Source organism: Palaemon carinicauda, chromosome 16, assembly GCF_036898095.1.
Source record: "Palaemon carinicauda isolate YSFRI2023 chromosome 16, ASM3689809v2, whole genome shotgun sequence".
In the NCBI taxonomy this organism is placed as follows: Eukaryota; Metazoa; Arthropoda; class Malacostraca; order Decapoda; family Palaemonidae; genus Palaemon; species Palaemon carinicauda.
Window position 1 is genome coordinate 4,438,353 of NC_090740.1, and position 21,037 is coordinate 4,459,389.

Sequence of the window (21,037 nt, forward strand, 5' to 3'; positions counted from 1 at the left end):
ATATATATATATATATATATATATATATATATACACACACATATATATATATATATATATATATATATATATATATATATATATATATACACACACACATATATATATATATATATATATATATATATATATATATATATATATATATACACACACATATATATATATATATATATATATATATATATATATATACACACACATATATATATATATATATATATATATATATATATATATATATATATATACACACACATATATATATATATATATATATATATATATATATATATATATATATATATATATACACACACATATATATATATATATATATATATATATATATATATATATATATATATATATATATATACACACACATATATATATATATATATATATATATATATATATATATATATATATATATATATATATATATATATATATATATATACACACACATATATATATATATATATATCTAAAGTAGGAAGATGTGATGTAGTTCTAAGGGAAAAGTATGGGAAATATGTCTGGGTAATAAGCAAAGCTCTACCTCCAGTTTGTTTCTTCATTATGATCAGAGATAAATGTAAACAAAACATTGGTTGCCATTTTTTATCGTGCTTTTTAGCGTGTTTAGGAAATGCATGATATAAAATCACCTTTAATATTTGTGCCTGTTTTAGTTTAGGGTACTGTAGTACATGCATTAAGTGTTCTGTACATTAAAGGGTAGTTTGTTAACAGAACTACGTACAAGGGAAGGTTTTAAAAGTCTGAATATACATGTTGAATAAATAGGTAAATATGGTGTCACTACTTCGCGGATTTTCACCTATCGCGGCCGCGACTGGAACCTATCTACCGCGATAAACGAGGGTTCACTGTATTGATGTTTAGAACTGTGTCAACTCTGTTGCCGATACACGATAATCTTTTAGGCTATACCTTTACCTTTACGATGCTGATTACAAAGCTTAGCAAAATCATTGACTTTTTCTTCAATTATATTCCACTCAGCGTCATTTGTAACAACTACGGTAATTGTTTGTATTTTCACTGTACTGTATGTAAAAATCTCTCAATAAATCAGTTCTCTTGAAAAGAAGTAAGATGAAATTAGTCAAGATTCACTCATATTTTCATTTTTCTTGTGGTTTTTTACATATATGTGCATAAATATATATATATGAACTACCATAGTTTGAGCAAGTGTATAAACATATTGAACACAAATTATGGTATCTGTTCCTCCAATCAATTTACTCATCAAAACTTTGAACAATAAAAGCTAGTGAAAATCTCACCAGCTAATATCTTTTCTCAAATTCTGAAACATCATACTCTTCACAATACAGTACACTGCTAAAATTTATATACATAAGACACTGATGATAATACAATAAACTTCAATTTTTCATATTCCTTACCTGTTCTATACTAATGGCTTGGAAGGCTGCGTGGTTGAGTTCTCGATGAATTCCAGGACGTTGCTCTTGTGGTAACGTCTGCATACTAGACCTTCGCTTTACAGCCTCTCTTATTCTACTGTAATGAAAGATGATTACCAATATAGCAACATCTACAGGTGTTCAGTGCAATTATATTTTTCAAGGAATATACTATTGAGCAAAAACAGACCATGCAATCAAAAATTGTCTTGACAATATACAGTATAAGATTCTACTCTTTAATGCCTATACAAAAACTCGAGTGAGATGAATTTATAGCATTTGAGCAATTCTACACTGCATAATGATTCTTTCCAAGTTAAAAAGTAGCAGATGCCATTAGCCAGTTTACCACATGCAAGAATTCAAAATAAAGATGAACTATTCTAAATGGAAGCTGGAATTCCTTAAGGATGTAAAAATGAAACCTGAATCTTAAATGTACTGCCTTAAGATTCTAAGGATACAAGCATTACGAAAGATGGAAGAAATTTCAAAATGTTTACAAATGAACACAATTTCTTTGTTGAAAAGCAAAATAAGTCATTATAAATTCATTCTATCAAAGTAAGGAAGATGAGTAGCTAAAAAATAAATGCAATTATAGCACAGCACAAGAAGCTGTTTTTTCAAAAAATTTTCATATAACCCATTAGTGTATGTATATTTACCCTGTTTTATGGTTAAAATACTTCTGGAAAATTCACTCCCTCTTCGCATAATAAAAGAGCAATAAGGATTACATGGAAGTACAGTACTGCCAGGTCTCTAGCAGCTATTACAGAGATAAAGAGCTGGGAATAATAGCAGTGCTCAGCATTGCGGATGCAAGGATCCTGACTGATGGTTACGGTTGACTAGCAACGCAAGCATAGTATTTATTTTTATTATTCTAAGAGACTGAAACATTCGGAAAAATTTCATGACCGTAAAAGTAGTTTACAGTACATGGATTCAAAAGGATGATGATGTAGAGTAATTTAATTTTATTTCTATTTGTTTTAAGGTTTTGAAGTTTGCACTTCTGAATTAATAACATATCATTCGAAGGTAAGATTCAAGAACACGGATGCAGTAGTTTTTATAAGCAATCCTAAAGAGTCCAAAGCAATAAAAAAAAATTATCTCTAAAATGATAGCAAAAATTTATCTAATCCAATACTTGGAACAAAAGAATATATAAAGTTACGATAAAAAGAACAATATTGACTGAAGAAAAATACATCTAGATGTTAGCATGCAGTATTAATACTGTGCAAGAAGGGATTCTACATGCAGGAAAAGCAGCTCAAAAAGCTTGCTTATAAAACTGAAATTTGTGGCCAAGGATACGACAGCTCTGTGCAGATAAGTTAGTAGAAAAGCTTAAACATACATTCCCTTATCTGACCTAGTTGGTCTTGGCTGTGAGTGTTCATTTCCGAGTAGACACTCAGTATCAGAATTGAAGTTCCCTAAGGTTGTGTCTCCAAACGTCCCACTTAGCTGAAAAGGAGTACCGGTATTTTCAAACATCTTCAGGGTAAAATGTACTTAGATGGTTCCCTTAGAATTATAATTATTAAAACAACTCAATCACTGTATTTTAAGAAAAATCAAAATACACAACACAGCAATGTAACTACATAAATTCTTATAGCTTACCAAAAACACAAAACAAAAATGTTTGTCGACAACAATACCAACATGAAAACACGAATCTTGCATAACAAACCTACTACAATACTTGTGGAGTACAGTATTTATGTAATCTACAGATGTTTTTACTAGCTGCTTTCATTTTTCAATGATATGTTTTCTTTTATTTTGGCCTTTAAAGATTTATTTTTGTTATTTAGAGTATTTCACTCACATTACACAGTTATTAATATAGTAAGTTCTTTTCTTCATATATTTTCTAAAGAAAATCACATCACATCTGGATTGGATGGTTTCTCATATATGATAGTAGTTTGTTATTTCTAATACTGTAAATATCTTACTGATTTTCCTGTTTCTTTATAGACAACTTATTATGTTTCAGGTATTAAATTTTTTTCCTATACAGTCAAACTTGGGGATCTGGCCCTGTTGATGAAGCAACAGACCCTATAGTATAACTGACAAGTGAGCATTCAAGATTTCCAACAGATAAAAGTAAAGTCGACCCTCGTTATAATGGACTTAGTTACAATGGATTTTAGTTACAATGGACAGTCTGAAGTACAGTACTGAAGGTTTGTATAAAAGAAAAATTTTAGTGTTGGAACAACAACTATTTAAGATGTACAGAAACAAAATGATAACGGTTGAAGTTCTATGCTGAAAGCACTGGGCAAATTTCAATTTTAAGAGAAGTAGTAAAATCGTGAAGTTTTGTTTGGCGATGTATCTATCTTCTTTTAAGCAGTGACCGTATACGTCGTTTTAATTGCTTTTATGAAAAGATAGCAATTAACATGAGAATATAATTTATGGAATATTTTTTACTAATTGTTTTCTGTAATAGGAAATTCCTTTAAATGAAAAAAAATTTGTCACAACGCTTTGATTTATATCACAATTATTGAATCTCCTTTACTTCTTAACTACACTTCACCCTCTAAGTTAGTTTATTGTTTGTACTGTACATATCTATTACTGCAGATCAATGTCCATAATTACAGTATTATAGAAAACCATGTAAAGTACTGTATATACAGTACAGGTATATCCATTCTGTCAATGCAACCCTTTCCACAGTTCATCCCCTTTACTCAAGTACCAAAGTCTCGATCTCTCACCTAGAAATCTATCTTTGCTCTCACTTGGGGTAATTTTACACACCACAAAGATTTTGTCCCAATGATACTGTTTCTTGGTCTAAATTGTGTACCAAAATTATTGATGGAATATTGTCCTCTATTTACAAAATTAGCACAAAATCTTCACTCACCATACTAGAGTCAGAGCTACGACGAGTAGCTACACAGTCTGAGAGATCAGTCATGAGCAGCTTATGGAAGGCAGTTGATGCAGCAGCAACCATAAATCTATAAAACAAAATTTGAAAGTGAAAAGTAATTGCAGTGTGCTCTTTTTATTGAGCTAAATTGAGAAATACAGTACTAAGCTTGAGGAATAAATTAGGTAGAGAAACAGAGCAAAAGAATAGTAGGCTGTAGCCTAAACACAAATTACATCATACAAAACTCTGGCAATAATTGATATAGATATGTCTTAAAGAGGGCAACTGGGAAGGAGCAAGAAATAGCACTACTGTATTACATTAATTAAAAGTACATTACGTTAGTCAAACAATAATGAAAGACGAAAAAAAAAAAAAAAACCCCTGTAAAATATGCTGTGAATCCACTTGGACTAAGAACTGATATAAAAGAAAAGTTTGCTTTGCTGTCACACTAAAGTTCCAACTTTTGTGATCTTTTTACACTAATAAAATCAAGTAGAAGTAAAGTACTCTACATAAATTGACAAAGATAGACTACAAATACAATGTATAACTGGTGCATGTTAGTATTTACATGATTACTCTTCCATTACACTGACCATTTTAATTGCCTTAAGCAACCTGAAAAATAAGTCCCTGATCTGATATCCTTTGTCCACTAAAATGCTGGTCAAACATGAGGGAAAATAAAACTGAAATTGAGGGCAAAAAGAAAAAAAGAACTATTACAAAACGGCTATCAAACATTTTACATGTGAATGAGGCTTCAGTGCCAAGACCAAGATGTCTTGTCAAGTTATCTCATTAATAGAGAATTCAAAGAACCTGGTTTGTTAAGACATGTACTATACTATAACTGAATTTTACATAATTTACGTGGAAGCTACTCTAGCAGTGAAAATAGGTGAGGGGTGGGAGAGGTGATATTTTGTGTGCACCTTGACAATATCTTATAATTTGGTTTAATAATAATAATACTTTTGAAAACTAATATGAACTTTAATAATGAACAGCTGTATGCAAAAGTAAATTCACCAGTATAATTATGTACACAAGTGATAAAAAATAAAATTTTAATGACTTTCTTGTAAGAGTCACTCACCTGTGAGCATGGACTACAATTTCTTCTGATGTGGTGCTATCTCGAGCTACCAGGACCAGGTCTGTGAAGGCAGCACTAGAGTACAGACAATGGAGGTTCTCACGCATTGTGCTAACCACAGTTGACGGTTTTTGAACCTTGGGCTTGGGCGGGCAGAAAGGCACCTAGGAGAGTAGAAGCTGTTATGTAGAAAAAAATATATTTTTTATAAAATAAAATATCAATGATTTTCCCAATGACCCATCACTCAAACATACCCACATTTGAGGCCTTCAAATGCCCCAAAAACTGAACTATTTTTCTGCTGATATAAATTAGGTAGTGGTTTGATGCATGCACTACCAGAAACCTCAGAGACCCATAAACCATTCCCATAATTTTTCAAAATGCAATGTACCCATCGGGGAGGTAGGCTGGAAATCATTAAACGTTACATGGGTTATAAGGAAAAAAAATAATTATTTACTTGAATTTGATCTTATTCAACCACAACCCACTACTTCATATAACTCAAATGCAATTTAAATGGGAGGTCTAAATTCTTGAATATCTCAGAGTCGTGATCATGACCTGCAGGACACAGTCGAGGGATTGGGGACTATTAAGTTAGAAACCTCAAACTCTGGTAACTCGGGGAAGTTTTTAGGAGTACAGAAAGAATGAAATTAGGATGCTTTTTTATGAACAGGTGTCAGCTGGACATGAAATGAGGACACATACAATATATGAAACGGATACTCATCAGTCCCATGGTCTAAATATACAGGATACCAAACAGTAATCTAATCCCTAGTCTATGTGGGTATTTCGTTTCCAGCCCCCATTAGCTGAAAAACTGTGTAGATGTAGAAATTTCCCCTCTTAATATACTTTTTAAGCCAAAAATTACTCTTACTGTAATCACATTCTTACGTATACATGAAAGAAATAAATCAAATCCGAACACTAATTGATATATGTAATGCTCGGCCAGGCTACGCCGTTGACCAAACTATACAATAATCATATATTAAATAAAACAATTCTGTAGCTACAAATGAAAAGCATACCTGAAGAGAAATACAGAAAATCTCTCACAAATTAAATGCAGTTCATGTAGCAATAACTTTCATAAACTATGCCATTCTGCAACCCGAAATAAAAATAGTTAAATTTTACAAGTCCTAGGACTTAACCAGAGGAAGCAGCAAAGTATATGAAAGAAACCGGGAACTGAAGAATAAACTAGAAAAGGTAATAAAAAAAAATGTGACAAATTAAGAAAAATAAAAAGGTTCATGTTAATAATCGATAAACTATCAAATACAACTTACATAAATCTACTCAACAACCAAATACTAACACTTAGCCTGATTTTCTGAAGTTCTAAGGGTCACTGTATAAGACTAGGAAATTAATTCCATAAATTGGGCTTGAAATTTCACAAATTAACCTATACACTAATGTAACACTTCCAGTATGCTGAATAGTATTGAGCCTCTTGAAAGAAAGAGATATATGGTTATAATTAACTGCATTCCTCATGCTTCCAATTGTGTGGTGTATATTCTGAGGTGATCCAAATGCACATTAACCCTTTTACCCCCAAAAGACGTACTGGTACGTTTCACAAAACTCATCCCTTTACCCCCATGGACGTACCGGTACGTCCTTGCAAAAAACTGCTATGTACATTTTTTTTTTTTGCATATTTTTTATAATTTTTTGAGAACTTCAGGCATTTTCCAAGAGAATGAGACCAACCTGACCTCTCTATGATGAAAATTAAGGCTGTTAGAGCAATTTAAAAAAAATATACTGCAAAATGTGCTTGAAAAAAATAACCCCTGGGGGTTAAGGGTTGGAAAGTTCCAAATAGCCTGGGGGTAAAAGGGTTGAGATTAGAATTATGAAAAATAAATTTCCTACAGCATACACATTGAGTAAGCTTAATATCTCGACCAGGAATAATGAGTACTGCAACAGTATAGAGTACAATATAGGCCCATCTGAATCCTTGATTGTGTGCAGAGGTTTTGCATTTTGAAACTTCAGAAAGTCCTCAACTTAAGTTCCAAGAAGCTGTTTGTAAGGTGAATTTTACTAAATTTTGGGCTAGGATACCCTTCACCTAACTCGCATGCTTACGATTTTCAATTACAAAAGTCAACAGATAGTCCCGTATCATATTACAAATGTTGTGTTGCTTACTGTATTAAATTATATAATACTGTTTTATAGTATTTCATTGAGATTTCTGATTTCACACGGATTAGTGTTTGTAATCTCCGAATGTTTGTAAGTTAAGGACCTTCTACTGTATGTCAGCCCTAAACAAAAACCACTAAAAGATATGACAAACCTGTAGAGTAGGTCGCTGGACGCGCTTGAGGCTAGTCATCCAGAAGCGTTGCTGTCTCCGGGATATTAGGGCGGCTCTTATGACGTTGTCAAAAACTTCATTAACTCCAAAATAAGTAAGCACCGACGTTTCATAGTAGGGAACACCAATTTCTCTAGCAATTGCTCGGCCTTCACATGGCATCACTAAATCGCATTCCCTGACAGGTCTGCATAAAAAAAAATAAAAAAATAATTTAATTACTGCAAAGTCTTGCTACCAACCGGCAGAGGTTTACTAAGTGAAGTTTTAAGAGTATATAAATCTTTTCAATTAAGCAAGAGCATAAGATATTTAAAAAAATGTAGGCTATATGATCAAGCAATTTCCATCTTTTCGAAACTCGAAGAATACCCTAAAACATAGAAATTAAATTTCCATTTAGGATAGGTACAGTATAATGGATGAAAAAAAAATCTCCCACGGTAAGATTTATCTCCCTCTCTTTCTCTCTCTCTCTCTCTAAAGAAAGTTAATAAAAAAAATAAATGATTAACTATCATTCAGTTCACATAATTGAACATGAAATAATAAACACAGATTATTGGCAGAAATAAGTTATGTACGTATCACAGATCCAAGTAAAAAAAAGTGAATAAAATTGAAATTCTAATAAAATTTATTTTAATATTTACTTTGTAGGCATCATGCTAAAATCATTCCATCCCTCCCCATCTCTTGTAATGCCTTGTGGTCCTAATAGATCCGTGGCCATGGAATTAAACTTAACCATATGCATAGCTATAACCAGCGTACTTCATATAATCAGAGTTATCATGGACCTGTACAACCTAATCTCTTGACATTACTAAAAGGGGGGAAGGATAGAAATATATTATTGCCAGGTTTAAAGGCCACTCAGAAATGGCTGAGGCAAGGGACAGTGAGACTGCCCTAGCAAGTAGGACAATGCCCTAGAGACTGACCATATTTATACATATGATCAGCGCCCAAGGCCCCCTCTCCACCCAAGCTAGGACCAAGGAGGGCCAGGCAATGGCTGCTGATGATTCAGCAGATAGACCTATAGGCTCCCCCCAAAACCCCCTTCTTAGGTCACAAGGATAGTGAGGTTGAAGCGACCAAAGGGACTAACGATTTTCAGCGGGACTCGAACCCCAGTCTGGCGTTCACCAGTCATGGACGTTACCACATCGGCCACCACAAAATAAGTATTGAAATAACAATTACTACTGTAATTTCAGAATTCAGTAAAACTCAAACTAACTTGATATATCTTATCTTAAAACAATATTGTTCCATATTTGCCTTGATTATAGAATACATGATAATTTTCTATGCTGTACATCCCATTATGCTCAAAACTTCAGTTAGCATTGCATCAGAACTCTCTACCAAACTACCAAATAGTCTTCACAAATGATATGAGTGAAAATTATACCAACCATATAAAGATACAGGCAAACATAGCTTGAAAAATGATATTTTAATTATAAAATAAATTTTTGAATATACTTAACCGGTGAATATATAATAGCTGCAACTCTGTTGCTCGACAGACAAAAAACAGTAAAAACTCGCCAGCGATCGCTATACAGGTTGCGGGTGTGCACACCAGCGCCAACTGTCGGCCAGATACCACTCTCTCAATGTAAACAAAGACTCAATTTCTTCTCATCCCACTGCGTCTCTATTGGGGAGGAAGGGAGGGTCGTTTAATTTATATATTCACCGGGTAAGTATATTCAAAAATTTATTTTATAATTAAAATATCATTTTTAAATATTTAACTTAGCCGGTGAATATATAATAGCTGATTCACACCCAGGGTGGTGGGTAGAGACCAGTTAAATATGTTTACATCGTATAAGCTAAGAGTTTTTTATTTCATTTTGACAGTTATCAATATAACAAAACCAAAATAAATAGGTACCTGGTAAGGAAGTCGACTTAGACGATTACTCTGCCTTGTAAGTACGTCTTCCTTACGGAGCCCCGCGATCCTCTTAGGATGCTGACAGACCCCCAGGAGCTGAAGTATCAAGGGCTGAAACCCATACAACAGGACCTCATCAAACCCCTAATCTGGGCGCTCTCAAGAAATGACTTTGACCACCCGCCAAATCAACCAGGATGCGAAAGGCTTCTTAGCCTTCCGGACAACCCATAAAAACATTAAAACATTTCAAGAGACAGATTAAAAGGATATGGAATTAGGGAATTGTAGTGGTTAAGCCCTCACCCACTACTGCACTCGCTGCTACGAATGGTCCCAGTGTGTAGCAGTTCTCGTAAAGAGTCTGGACACCTTTTAAGTAACATGACGCGAACACTGACTTGCTTCTCCAATAGGTTGCGTCCATGATACTTTGCAGAGATCTATTTTGCTTAAAGGCCACGGAAGTTGCTACAGCTCTAACCTCGTGCGTCTTAACCTTAAGCAAAGATCGGTCTTCCTCACTCAAGTGTGAATGAGCTTCTCGTATTAACAATCTGATAAAACATGACAAAGCATTCTTTGACATAGGCAAGGATGGTTTCTTAACCGAACACCATAACGCTTCAGATTGGCCTCGTAAAGGTTTAGTACGAGCTAAGTAGAACTTAAGAGCTCTAACAGGGCATAAGACACTTTCTAGTTCATTGCCTACGATCTCCGATAAGCTGGGAATATCGAAAGATTTAGGCCAAGGACGAGAAGGTAGCTCATTTTTGGCTAGAAAACCAAGTTGCAGAGAACAAGTGGCCTTTTCTGACGAAAATCCGATGTTCTTGCTGAAGGCATGAATCTCACTGACTCTTTTAGCTGAGGCTAAGCATACCAGGAAAAGAGTCTTAAGAGTGAGATCTTTCAGGGAGGCTGACTGTAAAGGCTCAAACCTGTCTGACATGAGGAATCTTAGGACCACGTCTAAATTCCACCCAGGAGTAGCCAAACGACGCTCCTTAGTGGTCTCGAAAGACTTAAGGAGGTCTTGCAGATCTTTATTGTTGGAAAGATCTAAGCCTCTATGCTGGAAGACCGATGCCAACATGCTTCTGTAGCCCTTGATAGTGGGAGCTGAAAGGGATCGTCCTTTTCTCATGTATAAGAGAAAATCAGCTATTTGGGCTACAGAGGTACTGGTCGAGGATACAGAAACTGACTTGCACCAGTCTCGGAAGACTTCCCACTTCGATTGGTAGACTCTAATGGTAGAAGCTCTCCTTGCTCTAGCAATCGCACTGGCTGCCTCCTTCGAAAAGCCTCTAGCTCTCGAGAGTCTTTCGATAGTCTGAAGGCAGTCAGACGAAGAGCGTGGAGGCTTTGGTGTACCTTCTTTACGTGTGGCTGACGTAGAAGGTCTACTCTTAGAGGAAGACTTCTGGGAACGTCTACTAACCATCGAAGTACCTCGGTGAACCATTCTCTCGCGGGCCAGAGGGGAGCAACTAACGTCAACCTTGTCCCTTCGTGAGAGGCGAACTTCTGCAGTACCTTGTTGACAATCTTGAATGGTGGGAATGCGTAAAGATCCAGATGTGACCAATCTAGGAGGAAGGCATCTATATGTATTGCTGCTGGGTCCGGGACTGAAGAGCAATAGATTGGAAGCCTCTTGGTCAGCGAGGTTGCAAAGAGATCTATGGTGGGTTGACCCCAAGTCGACCATAGTCTCTTGCACACATCCTTGTGGAGGGTCCATTCGATTGGAATTACTTGACCTTTCCGACTGAGACAATCTGCTAGGACCTTCAAGTCGCCCTGGATGAACCTCGTTACTAGGGAGATGCCTCGATCTTTTGACCAGATGAGCAGGTCCCTTGCGACCTCGTACAAAGTCAGTGAGTGGGTACCTCCCTGTTTGTAAATGTACGCCAAGGCCGTGGTGTTGTCCGAGTTTACCTCCACCACCTTGCCTGGAAGGAGATTCTCGAAGCTTATCAAGGCCAGATGAACCGCCAAAAGCTCCTTGCTGTTGATATGCATGCTCCTCTGACTCGAGTTCCACGGACCTGAGCATTCCCGACCGTCCAGCGTCGCGCCCCAGCCCAAGTCCGATGCGTCCGAGAAGAGAACGTGGTTGGGTATCTGAACTGCCAGGGGAAGACCCTCTCGTAGGCTGATATTGTCCTTCCACCAAGTCAGACAAGACTTTATCTTTTCGGAAATCGGGATCGAGACCGCCTCTAGCGTCTTGTCCTTTTTCCAGTGAAAAGCCAGATGGAATTGAAGAGGACGGAGGTGTAGCCTTCCTAGCGAGACAAATTGCTCCAGGGATGATAGCGTCCCTACCAGACTCATCCACAGCCTGACTGAGCAGCGTTCTTTCTTCAGCATCTTCTGGATGGAGAGCAGGGCTTGATCTATTCTGGGGGCCGACGGAAAAGCCCGAAAAACTTGACTGTGAATCTCCATCCCTAAATACAGAATAGTTTGGGATGGGACCAGCTGTGACTTTTCCAAATTGACTAGGAGTCCCAATTCCTTGGCCAGATCTAGAGTCCAATTGAGATCCTTCAGACAGCGATGACTGGAAGAGGCTCTGAGAAGCCAGTCGTCCAAGTACAGGGAGGCTCTGATCTCCGATAGCTCGAAACTGGTACCCCACATTCCTGTGAACAAACCTCAGAAACGGTTGGGAATCCGGGTTTATAGGAATGTGGAAGTATGCCTCCTGAAGGTCGAGAGAGACCATCCAGTCGCCTTCCATAAATGCCTGGTAGACTTCATCGTGAAGTTTGTCTTGACAATGAACACATTGAGCGCACTTGCCTCTTACGTACTCCTGCAGTGAACATGGCTGCCAAATCATGGAGCCATCCCTGAGGGACTTGTCCCTGCAGAGAACGTGGCTGTCAGATCATTGGAGCCATCCCTGAAAGCCTTGTTTATGCATGACATAATTGTACAGCAAAACTTCAAAGGCTCGAAAACAGCTGTGAAGTTGACCTGTAAAATCTTGGAGTGTCTCCTGGCCAGGCGCCGGGGAGAGTCTACGAGATTTGAGAAGTCTATCTGGGCAGAGGCAGGAACTCCCAAGCCGAGAACTTCTCTCGTGTCATATCAGACTCTCGCTCTATAAGCCAGTTTAAAAGAAGGGAAAGCAAAGGCTGTATCCCCCAAACTCCTCCTGGTAATAAACCAGTCGCCTAGCAAACGTAAAGCTCTCTAGGAGAGCGAGAGAGCACTAGCTTATAAACAACGGCTTCGAAGTAGCTAGGCCTAGTGTAAGCTCTGACGTTTAGGCGAACGAGGAGCAGCAGTTACAAAAAGATCCGGACAAAGATCCTTAAAAATCAGCATGATTTAATTAAAGTCCATAGAGGGCTAAGCAGCTTTAGGCTCCTCTCCGTCTGACAGAGTCCTCAAGGGAATATCAGTAGGAGGGGGAACAGCAACTTCCTCATCTAAAGGAACCTTGTCCGATAATAGCTGAGTCTCAAGCAAGGGAGAGTCCTACCGTGGTGGCAATGCTTTACAAGCAGAGTCCACACGCACTGGTGCATTAGTAGCGGACCAGGACGCAACGTCATGCAACTGCTTGACAGTCTGTGAACTGTCAACAACAACAGGTGCGAGAGACCAGGACGCAACGTCATGTAACTGCTTGACAGTCTGTGAACTGTCAACAACAACAGGTGCGTGAGGACGCACAGCGTCCACTCGAGACTGCTTTGACTGCCTAGACTGAGCAGTCAAAACAACTCTAGAATGCGGAGGTTGACGCACAGCGTCAAAACAAGTCAACTCCGATTGTTAGCGAACGTCCTGAACGTCAACAGGAGCATCAGCAAGTGGCCTAACGTCCAAATGTGGCTGAAAATCCACACGAGACCGCATCGAGTGTGGTTCTAAACAACCTGACTGACGTGACTTAGCTACGCCAACGTCAACAGGACGCACAAAGGAACGTTAGGTTGGCTGAAAGCCAGGATCTCGATGAGATAAACGGCTAGGCTCAACGGACTAATCGGCAGAATAGTCTTCCATAAGGGAGGCAAGCTTATTCTGCATGTCTTGCCGTACAACCCATTTAGGATCAACGGAAATGGTTGCAGTAAGAGACGAGGGTAACGTCTGTGACCGCAACACTTTGCCAACAAAAAAGACACTCGGAGTCTGTGTTACGCTTTTGTTAGGCGGCGAGCAGTTTTCCGATGACTGCATAGGGTCAGAGCTGTCCTAATGGCTGCAACCAGGACGCTGGACCTGTCCTGAAAGGACTGACTTTCGCTTAAGGGCCTCGAAACCTTGTTTCAGGTTTCTTATGCGAAAAGCCTTCGGATGACGAGGAGAAAATTGTCTCTCTCGCCTTATGGTAGGGGAGATCTTGGTAAGATACACCCGATACCATAGAGGGAAACGTCTGTTCGCTGATCAAGGCCTCTCGAACCCATAAGTCGTACGACATTACTTCTCCCCTGGGCTTGGGAGCTTGCAAGAGGTCCCGGACTAGGTGAACGACAGGCACGAACAGACGAACCCTCGGACGCAACACTGTAACACTTTGCGCAATATCACTTTATCACTACGATTTTCTGTTTTGCACTTATTTCACTGAAATCGAAACTTTTACTGATTTCTACCTGAAGTACGCAATTCTACCCTCATCAAAAGGTAGTAAATGCGAAATCAGTCGTATAATGCAAGCACATTAATACCAGCAAAAAAAAAACAGTAAACATCTTTTAAGATAAAAAAATTCAGTGGTTGGGGAAGAGAATAAACACTAGTTCATTCAAAACTACGTTTTCAATCTCTCACCGTACATTGCCTGGGGACGAGAATAAAACTAAAAACGTTTTATCCTTTCTCCCCGTACAGAGACTAGGGACGAAAGTAACTCGAGAACAACGTTACCCGCTTGAACGGAACGTTTTCTCTCCTCTCTCTCCCTCCGTCTCTATCTCTCTTGATTTCGCACCTAAGAGAAGAGCCCAATTATGTTTCGTCAAAAAAACATGTTATTTGACCAAAGGAAAAAACTGAAAGGTTTTTCAATTAAAAAGTTCCTTTAAAATAGAATTTAAAACATTTAAGCTTTGAAAGAAGAATGAACAAAACGTCAGAATCGATTTACTCTTTCTGCAAAGTGAAACCGTGATACTCTCTCTCTCTCTATCGTAACGATAGAGCGCAAACTGCGTAGCATAAATAAACTAAACGTTAGTTCATCTTTGAAAACAGTACGAAGACTATTCAAAGAAATTCTTTCATAAAATATTTATTAAAAATATTCATTTAAAAAGTTTTAAATCATTAGCTCTTTAAAAGCTATTTACGATTGAAAGGGCTCAACGTTGTTTAACTTCGGTTTCCAAGTTAGGACCGCCTACTCTCAGGAAAGGTCGCATATAAACAAAACATTAAAATTTATTTTTTATGTTTATTATAAATGGAAAGTTAATCGAAGAGGCCTAATAAAGGCGGTGAGATATAAAATATATAGAGGAAAATCTATAATTAATTTATAACGTGAAAAGATAATTACTAAAAGCCTAAACACACTTCCGTCTAAGGGAAGGGTCGGCCATTTAAAAGTCAAAGAAAGTCCATACTCTCTTTGTCACCAAAAATTAAATCTATCCAAAACGAGTTCAAGATTTAAGATGAAGATAAAACACCTGCACTGCGAAAGCTCAAACCAAAATGAAGTACTTCACCAAATATGTTGAGAAAACTCCAGGTTCTACAGCGAGTAAAAGTACGTCTTGTCGACACGTCGACAGAGAAGAAATTGAGTCTTTGTTTACATCGAGAGAGTGGTATCTGGCCGACAGTTGGCGCTGGTGGGCACACCCGCAACCTGTATAGCGATCGCTGGCGAGTTTTTACTGTTTTTTGTCTGTCGAGCAACAGAGTTGCAGCTATTATATATTCACCGGCTAAGTTAAATATTTAAAAATACATGCATTAGTCCAGAGTCCAAAAATATTAAGACCAACCACGATTTATTCAAATAATGTATTGCAAAATTGTTTTTGTAGTCCAATAACATGAATTCGCATCATTGAATACTACGTATAAAGGAAGATCACAAGCCTTTGATCCCAAGCAGGAATTTAAAGCATGGATAACGTTGCTTTACTACGGACATTCTTCTATCTCGGATTCCAATTGCATTTGGCAAAAATCTGGATTCAAGTAACTGAGGGCTTTGATATGGAAGAGTCAGAAACAATATGAGACACCCCTTTTCCTCACAAAAAGGGGTTAAGATAGAATAAATCAAAGCTTTGAGATGAATAATTCCATTTTCTATTTTCAGGGGAGGTAAAAACTGACTCCAATTCTTCCTCCTCTAATGTGAACAGATACTGTACATCAATCTTACCCCTTCATCTCGATAAAAGGGGGTTTTCACTACATTATGAAATACAACTTCTGAAGGTTGATCGTGCTCGCTTGGTTCATAACCATTTTTCGAGGGAAATGGATCCAGCATTTGCTGTCCTGACCTCTTCCTTACTCAGATGCTTTCTAAGCTAGTAATGTGCAGGCTGTACTGGATACTATTGATTCGTCTACAATAACTGAAAAATATGAAATTTTTATATGCCTCGTCTCTTAAAATTGTCTGCAACTCTGTCAACAGGCATTTGGAAGCCTTTGAATACTTGGCATGTACTGTATAGACATTTCTGATTGGACTGACAGGAGTCCAAATCAATTCTTAGTTTTGACATTACTGTACTTATTCCTCTTTAAATTGTATCCTTTATTATTTGAAATTCACAGTTTCTTACAAAATAAAATTAAGATATTTAGACTTTGTTGCTGAAAAACTCTTTGACTTGAACTTAAAAAAATTTATATTATCATCAGTACAAGTTATTTTACAAAAGTTTTTTAAGTTTCAATGGACGATCTAGATTACTATGAGAACCCAAATTTCACCCAATAATATGGCTAACAGTCTCCACGAGGATACCTTGCACATAGTGTATTACTTTACCAGTTACTGATTGAGAAGATTTGTGTCAAATTTAATAAAATTAATATTCACAGCCAAGATTTTTTTAAGTAGCCGGTAGTCAAAGGAAGTGGGTAAGGCATCTGCAGTTTTGACACTTTATACCTCTGGTTAAGATTGTATAAAATAATAGTTAGAATCCATTCACCTGCATCAAATCCTAAGAGAAAACCATTATATTGGGTTCACAACCAATCGAAAACCCTGAAGGCACTAGTCGAAGGATGAGAGGCGATACTCTACAGGAGGGAGAGATATTACTCAGGGCCAGGGGTTCATTCTTATGTCACAACAGGAATTATGAAGGTAGAAGCAATGCTCCCCCTCATCTGGCCAATAGATTGCACCTATCTGATCCCTAAAGCAGAAAGTGCTACAGTGCCTGACCATCAATCTATTGACTGTACCTCAAGCCTAAAGATAAAGTGCCCATCACCTGGTCCTAGCTCTGTTTCCCCTCCCTAGAATATAAACGCACAAATCCGAATGGATCTAGGAGGCAGATCATGAATTGGGCCATGAATGGTTTCGCTTTATGTCCAGGAAACAATCCCTGCCACCAGAAAGCAAGAGCGGTACAGTATACTTTCCCTCTGTTGAACAGGTGTGGTCAACCAAGCTAGGTACTCAGAAACCCAGAGCATGGACCAGTCACTCACTGTCTCAATATAGTTCATAGCGTGCAGGACTGGTACCAAACAGATATACAGTAGGTCCTTTTTTGAAGGTACTTAAGTACTTTATGAAAGAAGAGACCTAAGTGGTTTTCAATTGTCCAAGTAAAGGGTGAAGGAGGACACTCAAGTTCCTAGATCACTTGGACAGTAATGTGATTGACTCCATACAAGACCAATTGGCTACACCTCGGCAATATTGACCTTCTTCGCTCAAGGGGCTAATAACTATACTGTAATTGCTCAGTGGCTACTTCCCTCTTGGTAAGGGTAGAAGAGACTCTAGCTATGTTAAGCAGTTCTTCTAGGAGAAGGACACTCCAAAATCAAACCATTGTTCTCTAGTCTTGGGTAGTGCCGTAGCCTCTGTATCATGGTCTTCCATTCTCTTGGGATAGAATTCTCTTGCTTGAGGGTACACTCTGGCGCACTATTCTATCTTATTTTTTGGGAATGGTGTGTTGGGAAGGGCTTAATAGAAGGGCCATAGATGCCTGGTGGTTTGCCTGGTGGTTTATCATGAGGTTGTCTTTTCCTTATCCGATTCTTTTTCTTCTCAAAACCATCCTTACTGTCCTCCCTTCAGTGGAAGTGGCTATCCTCGAGGGTATTTAGCCTTGCATGGTGTATTGGCTCCTCCATGTTGACCAGTTTTTCCTATTTTTTTCTATAGTCTATGGGTTTGACCAATCACTTTATTTATATTTTTGTACATATTGTTTTTCATTATTCTTGTTAATCTAGTTTTCAAGTATGATATCTCATTTTTTACTATCATTAATTCTTATGCTGTCTGGAGACATTGAGCGAAATCCGGGACCAGTACGTCCTAGATTTCATCAATGTCGTCTACTGTATTGCAATATTCGTGGTCTTCATGCAAATATTTAGGACTTTACAGTTGCGTCAAGACAGTGTGATATTCTTTTGTGCTCAGAAACATTGGTGTCTAATATGAGGCACTCATCTGAGCTCCTTATAACTGGTTTTAAGAAGCCAATGATGTTGAAAAGTGATGTCATCCGTAGGGCCAGGGGAATAGCAGCGTATATTAGGACCGAGTACCCTGCTTCTCATAAGTCCTGCTATGAATGTGGATGTCATGAGATTCAGGTAATAAAAGTTTGTGGCAAGCATAACAACTAATATTTGTGTTTGATCTCCTGGAATCCAGACATGGCTGATTCTATCTTTGATTGTCTTCTTACCATTATGGCTAAGATACAAGATGATATAAAGGTCTCTTTTAGTCTCTGTTGGTGATTTCAATGCTCACCATAGAGAGTGGTTAAGTTCTGTTTCTCCTACCGATTGCCATGGCTTAAGAGTTTTAGACTTTGACTCGGAATCAGACAGTGAGTAAATCATAAGTGAAGCTACTCACTTGTCTGGTAACTGCTTGAACCTCATATACAGTCTGCACCTTACTGTAGTTTGACCAAATTATGCATCAAAAACTGTAATCACCTATAAAGAGGTGATCTCTCTTGACAATACCCAAAAATGACGGGCTTTTATCAAAACACCGTAGGGATAGGCAGCAGTTAGTCTGTACCCTACTGCATCTTGAGCAAATTGTCTATATGCGCAGACAGTCTGCTGCATCACCATCATCATCATCAGCCTCTCCTCCTACGCCAATCGACGCAAAGGGCCTTGGTTAGATTTTGCTCGGCGTCTCTATCTTGAGCTTCTCTATAGTTTGGCCTCTGTTACGGCCCTTCCCTTTGATGAAGGAATTATCTAAATGGAAGACAACCTGTGAATGGTTTTCACACGCCCCTGTTGTATACACGACACCCACAAGGTGCTCGCGCGAGGGTAGTAACCTCTGCATTCCATGCTTTTATCTTTCTCTGGTATATTTGGAAGATTTATATCAGAAAAGTGTAAAGAAGGACCCTTTTCACCGGGCGTCACAGGTCTCTTCCCAGAAATAGATTTTTCCTTCGTCAAAATCCCTTTTCTAATAGCTGTCCTACCATCTAACTCCCAATATTCTTCTGAGGACAGTCTGCAGCTTACTGTATTTTCAACAAACTGTGTATCAAAAGCTATAATTACCTAACAAGAGGTGATCTCTCTTGACAATACCGCAGGTACTCCTCATCCTTGCAGATGTATCTGAGGTCATTCTTGCAACCAACTAACAAGATTGGAGTGTTGGGGCAGAAGCGCCGGATCTCCGGGTACCACATGGCCCGACAGTTTCGCAGAGAGATTGGGTTGGCCACTGAGAAACATAGTAGTACCACGTCCGACCTAGAAATGGAAAAGGATTAGATTGCACTGTTATTTATTCAAGATTTTGATTGACTCTGGAAGGCTATAAATATATTTATTTTAGATTATAAACCTGTAGCAAAGCTAAAATAAACAAAAAGCATAGCTATGTTGCACAAATTAGGCTAGTTTATGATTCTAAAAATTGTAGATGTATTTAAATAACCCCTATCTGCACTGGCTTCTGAAAAATTCCTCCACATTGGCATCTATAAACAGATAACCAACAGTGGCAAGGAGGAGTCAACAATTACTATCAGCTGGACAATTCCTTAAAATCAAAGATATGCAACATATAATATTAGCTTTAATGACAAGAGCAATTAAAATGCAATAACATAATCTAAAGCCACAGATTTACAGCAAGTAAATTAGTTTTTGTTTAGGAAACTAATTTAGTTTTAAAGATGAAAACAGCTTCCAATATTATCTCTTAAAGACAGTAAAGGGAAGACCGGAAAGTCGCTGGAATTTCTGTGAGCATTTTTCGTTAGTAGGGCGTGTTGGCAACAGATGGCGCTAATCAGTTGTCTTTTGTTTACATCTGGAATCGAGAAACCAAATAAATGCGTGCTTAATATGAATTATGTTTGTCACTACTGTACTGATGAATAGTGATAATTACATATATGATTAAAGAAACTGCATATTTTGTAGAAAAGCATTACCTAGAGCAGTGCACTACTGCCAAGGGCTTAAATTTAAAAAATTTGATACATCCATAAGTCAGTGAATTTTAGTTAGGTGCGTTGTCAATAGATGGCGCTCATCACAGAGCTTTCCAGTCTTCCCTTTATTGTCTTTGATTATCTCTGCTCCTCTGGAAACCCACCTGCCATAAGCAAAGCGTCGATCTTTATCATGGTCCCCGAATGTGTCCCACAACCGCAGGGAAACATTCACACCATCAACTACCACACATGATCGCTCCAAAACCTGAAAACCAAGGGTGGTTACGTCCACTTTCATTGGTAGGGCGACAGAGCTTTGTATATGGAAAGGCAGCTACAGGATTTTTGGAAGATTGAAGAATGATGTAGTTATAGTAATACGCATCTTTTTTAATTCATCTTTTCTTTTCTTGTTTGTTATTTGTGCTTCGTCTAAACAAACGTACTAAGTTGACACTCGAAATTTATTAAATCTTTAAACAAAAATAAAATATCCAAAGTGAAAGTATTGAAAAAAGGAGTAGCATTTACGAGTTATTAGATTTTGTACATATCCCCTTTACAAACACATACCCAATCTAAGGAAATTGTTTGAAAAATAAGATGCAAAATATTTT

General features: G+C 37.8%; 1 protein-coding gene across 5 annotated transcripts in view; it reads right to left on the reverse strand.

The window, feature by feature from the left end:
* Positions 1-21,037, reverse strand: part of RhoBTB (Rho-related BTB domain containing) — a 152,819-nt gene that overhangs the window by 50,196 nt on the left and 81,586 nt on the right. For 3 of the 5 annotated variants that reach the window (XM_068389553.1, XM_068389551.1, XM_068389552.1), the window contains exons 3-9: positions 20,582-20,685; positions 19,531-19,728; positions 7,836-8,043; positions 5,495-5,658; positions 4,378-4,474; positions 2,839-2,948; positions 1,443-1,560 (exon numbers count right to left, since the gene is read on the reverse strand). In XM_068389553.1, the coding sequence (XP_068245654.1) occupies positions 1,443-1,560; positions 2,839-2,948; positions 4,378-4,474; positions 5,495-5,658; positions 7,836-8,043; positions 19,531-19,728; positions 20,582-20,685 (999 nt within the window). The remainder of the gene's footprint in view (positions 1-1,442; positions 1,561-2,838; positions 2,949-4,377; positions 4,475-5,494; positions 5,659-7,835; positions 8,044-19,530; positions 19,729-20,581; positions 20,686-21,037) is intronic. The other 2 variants (XM_068389557.1, XM_068389556.1) reach the window with 2 other exon arrangements.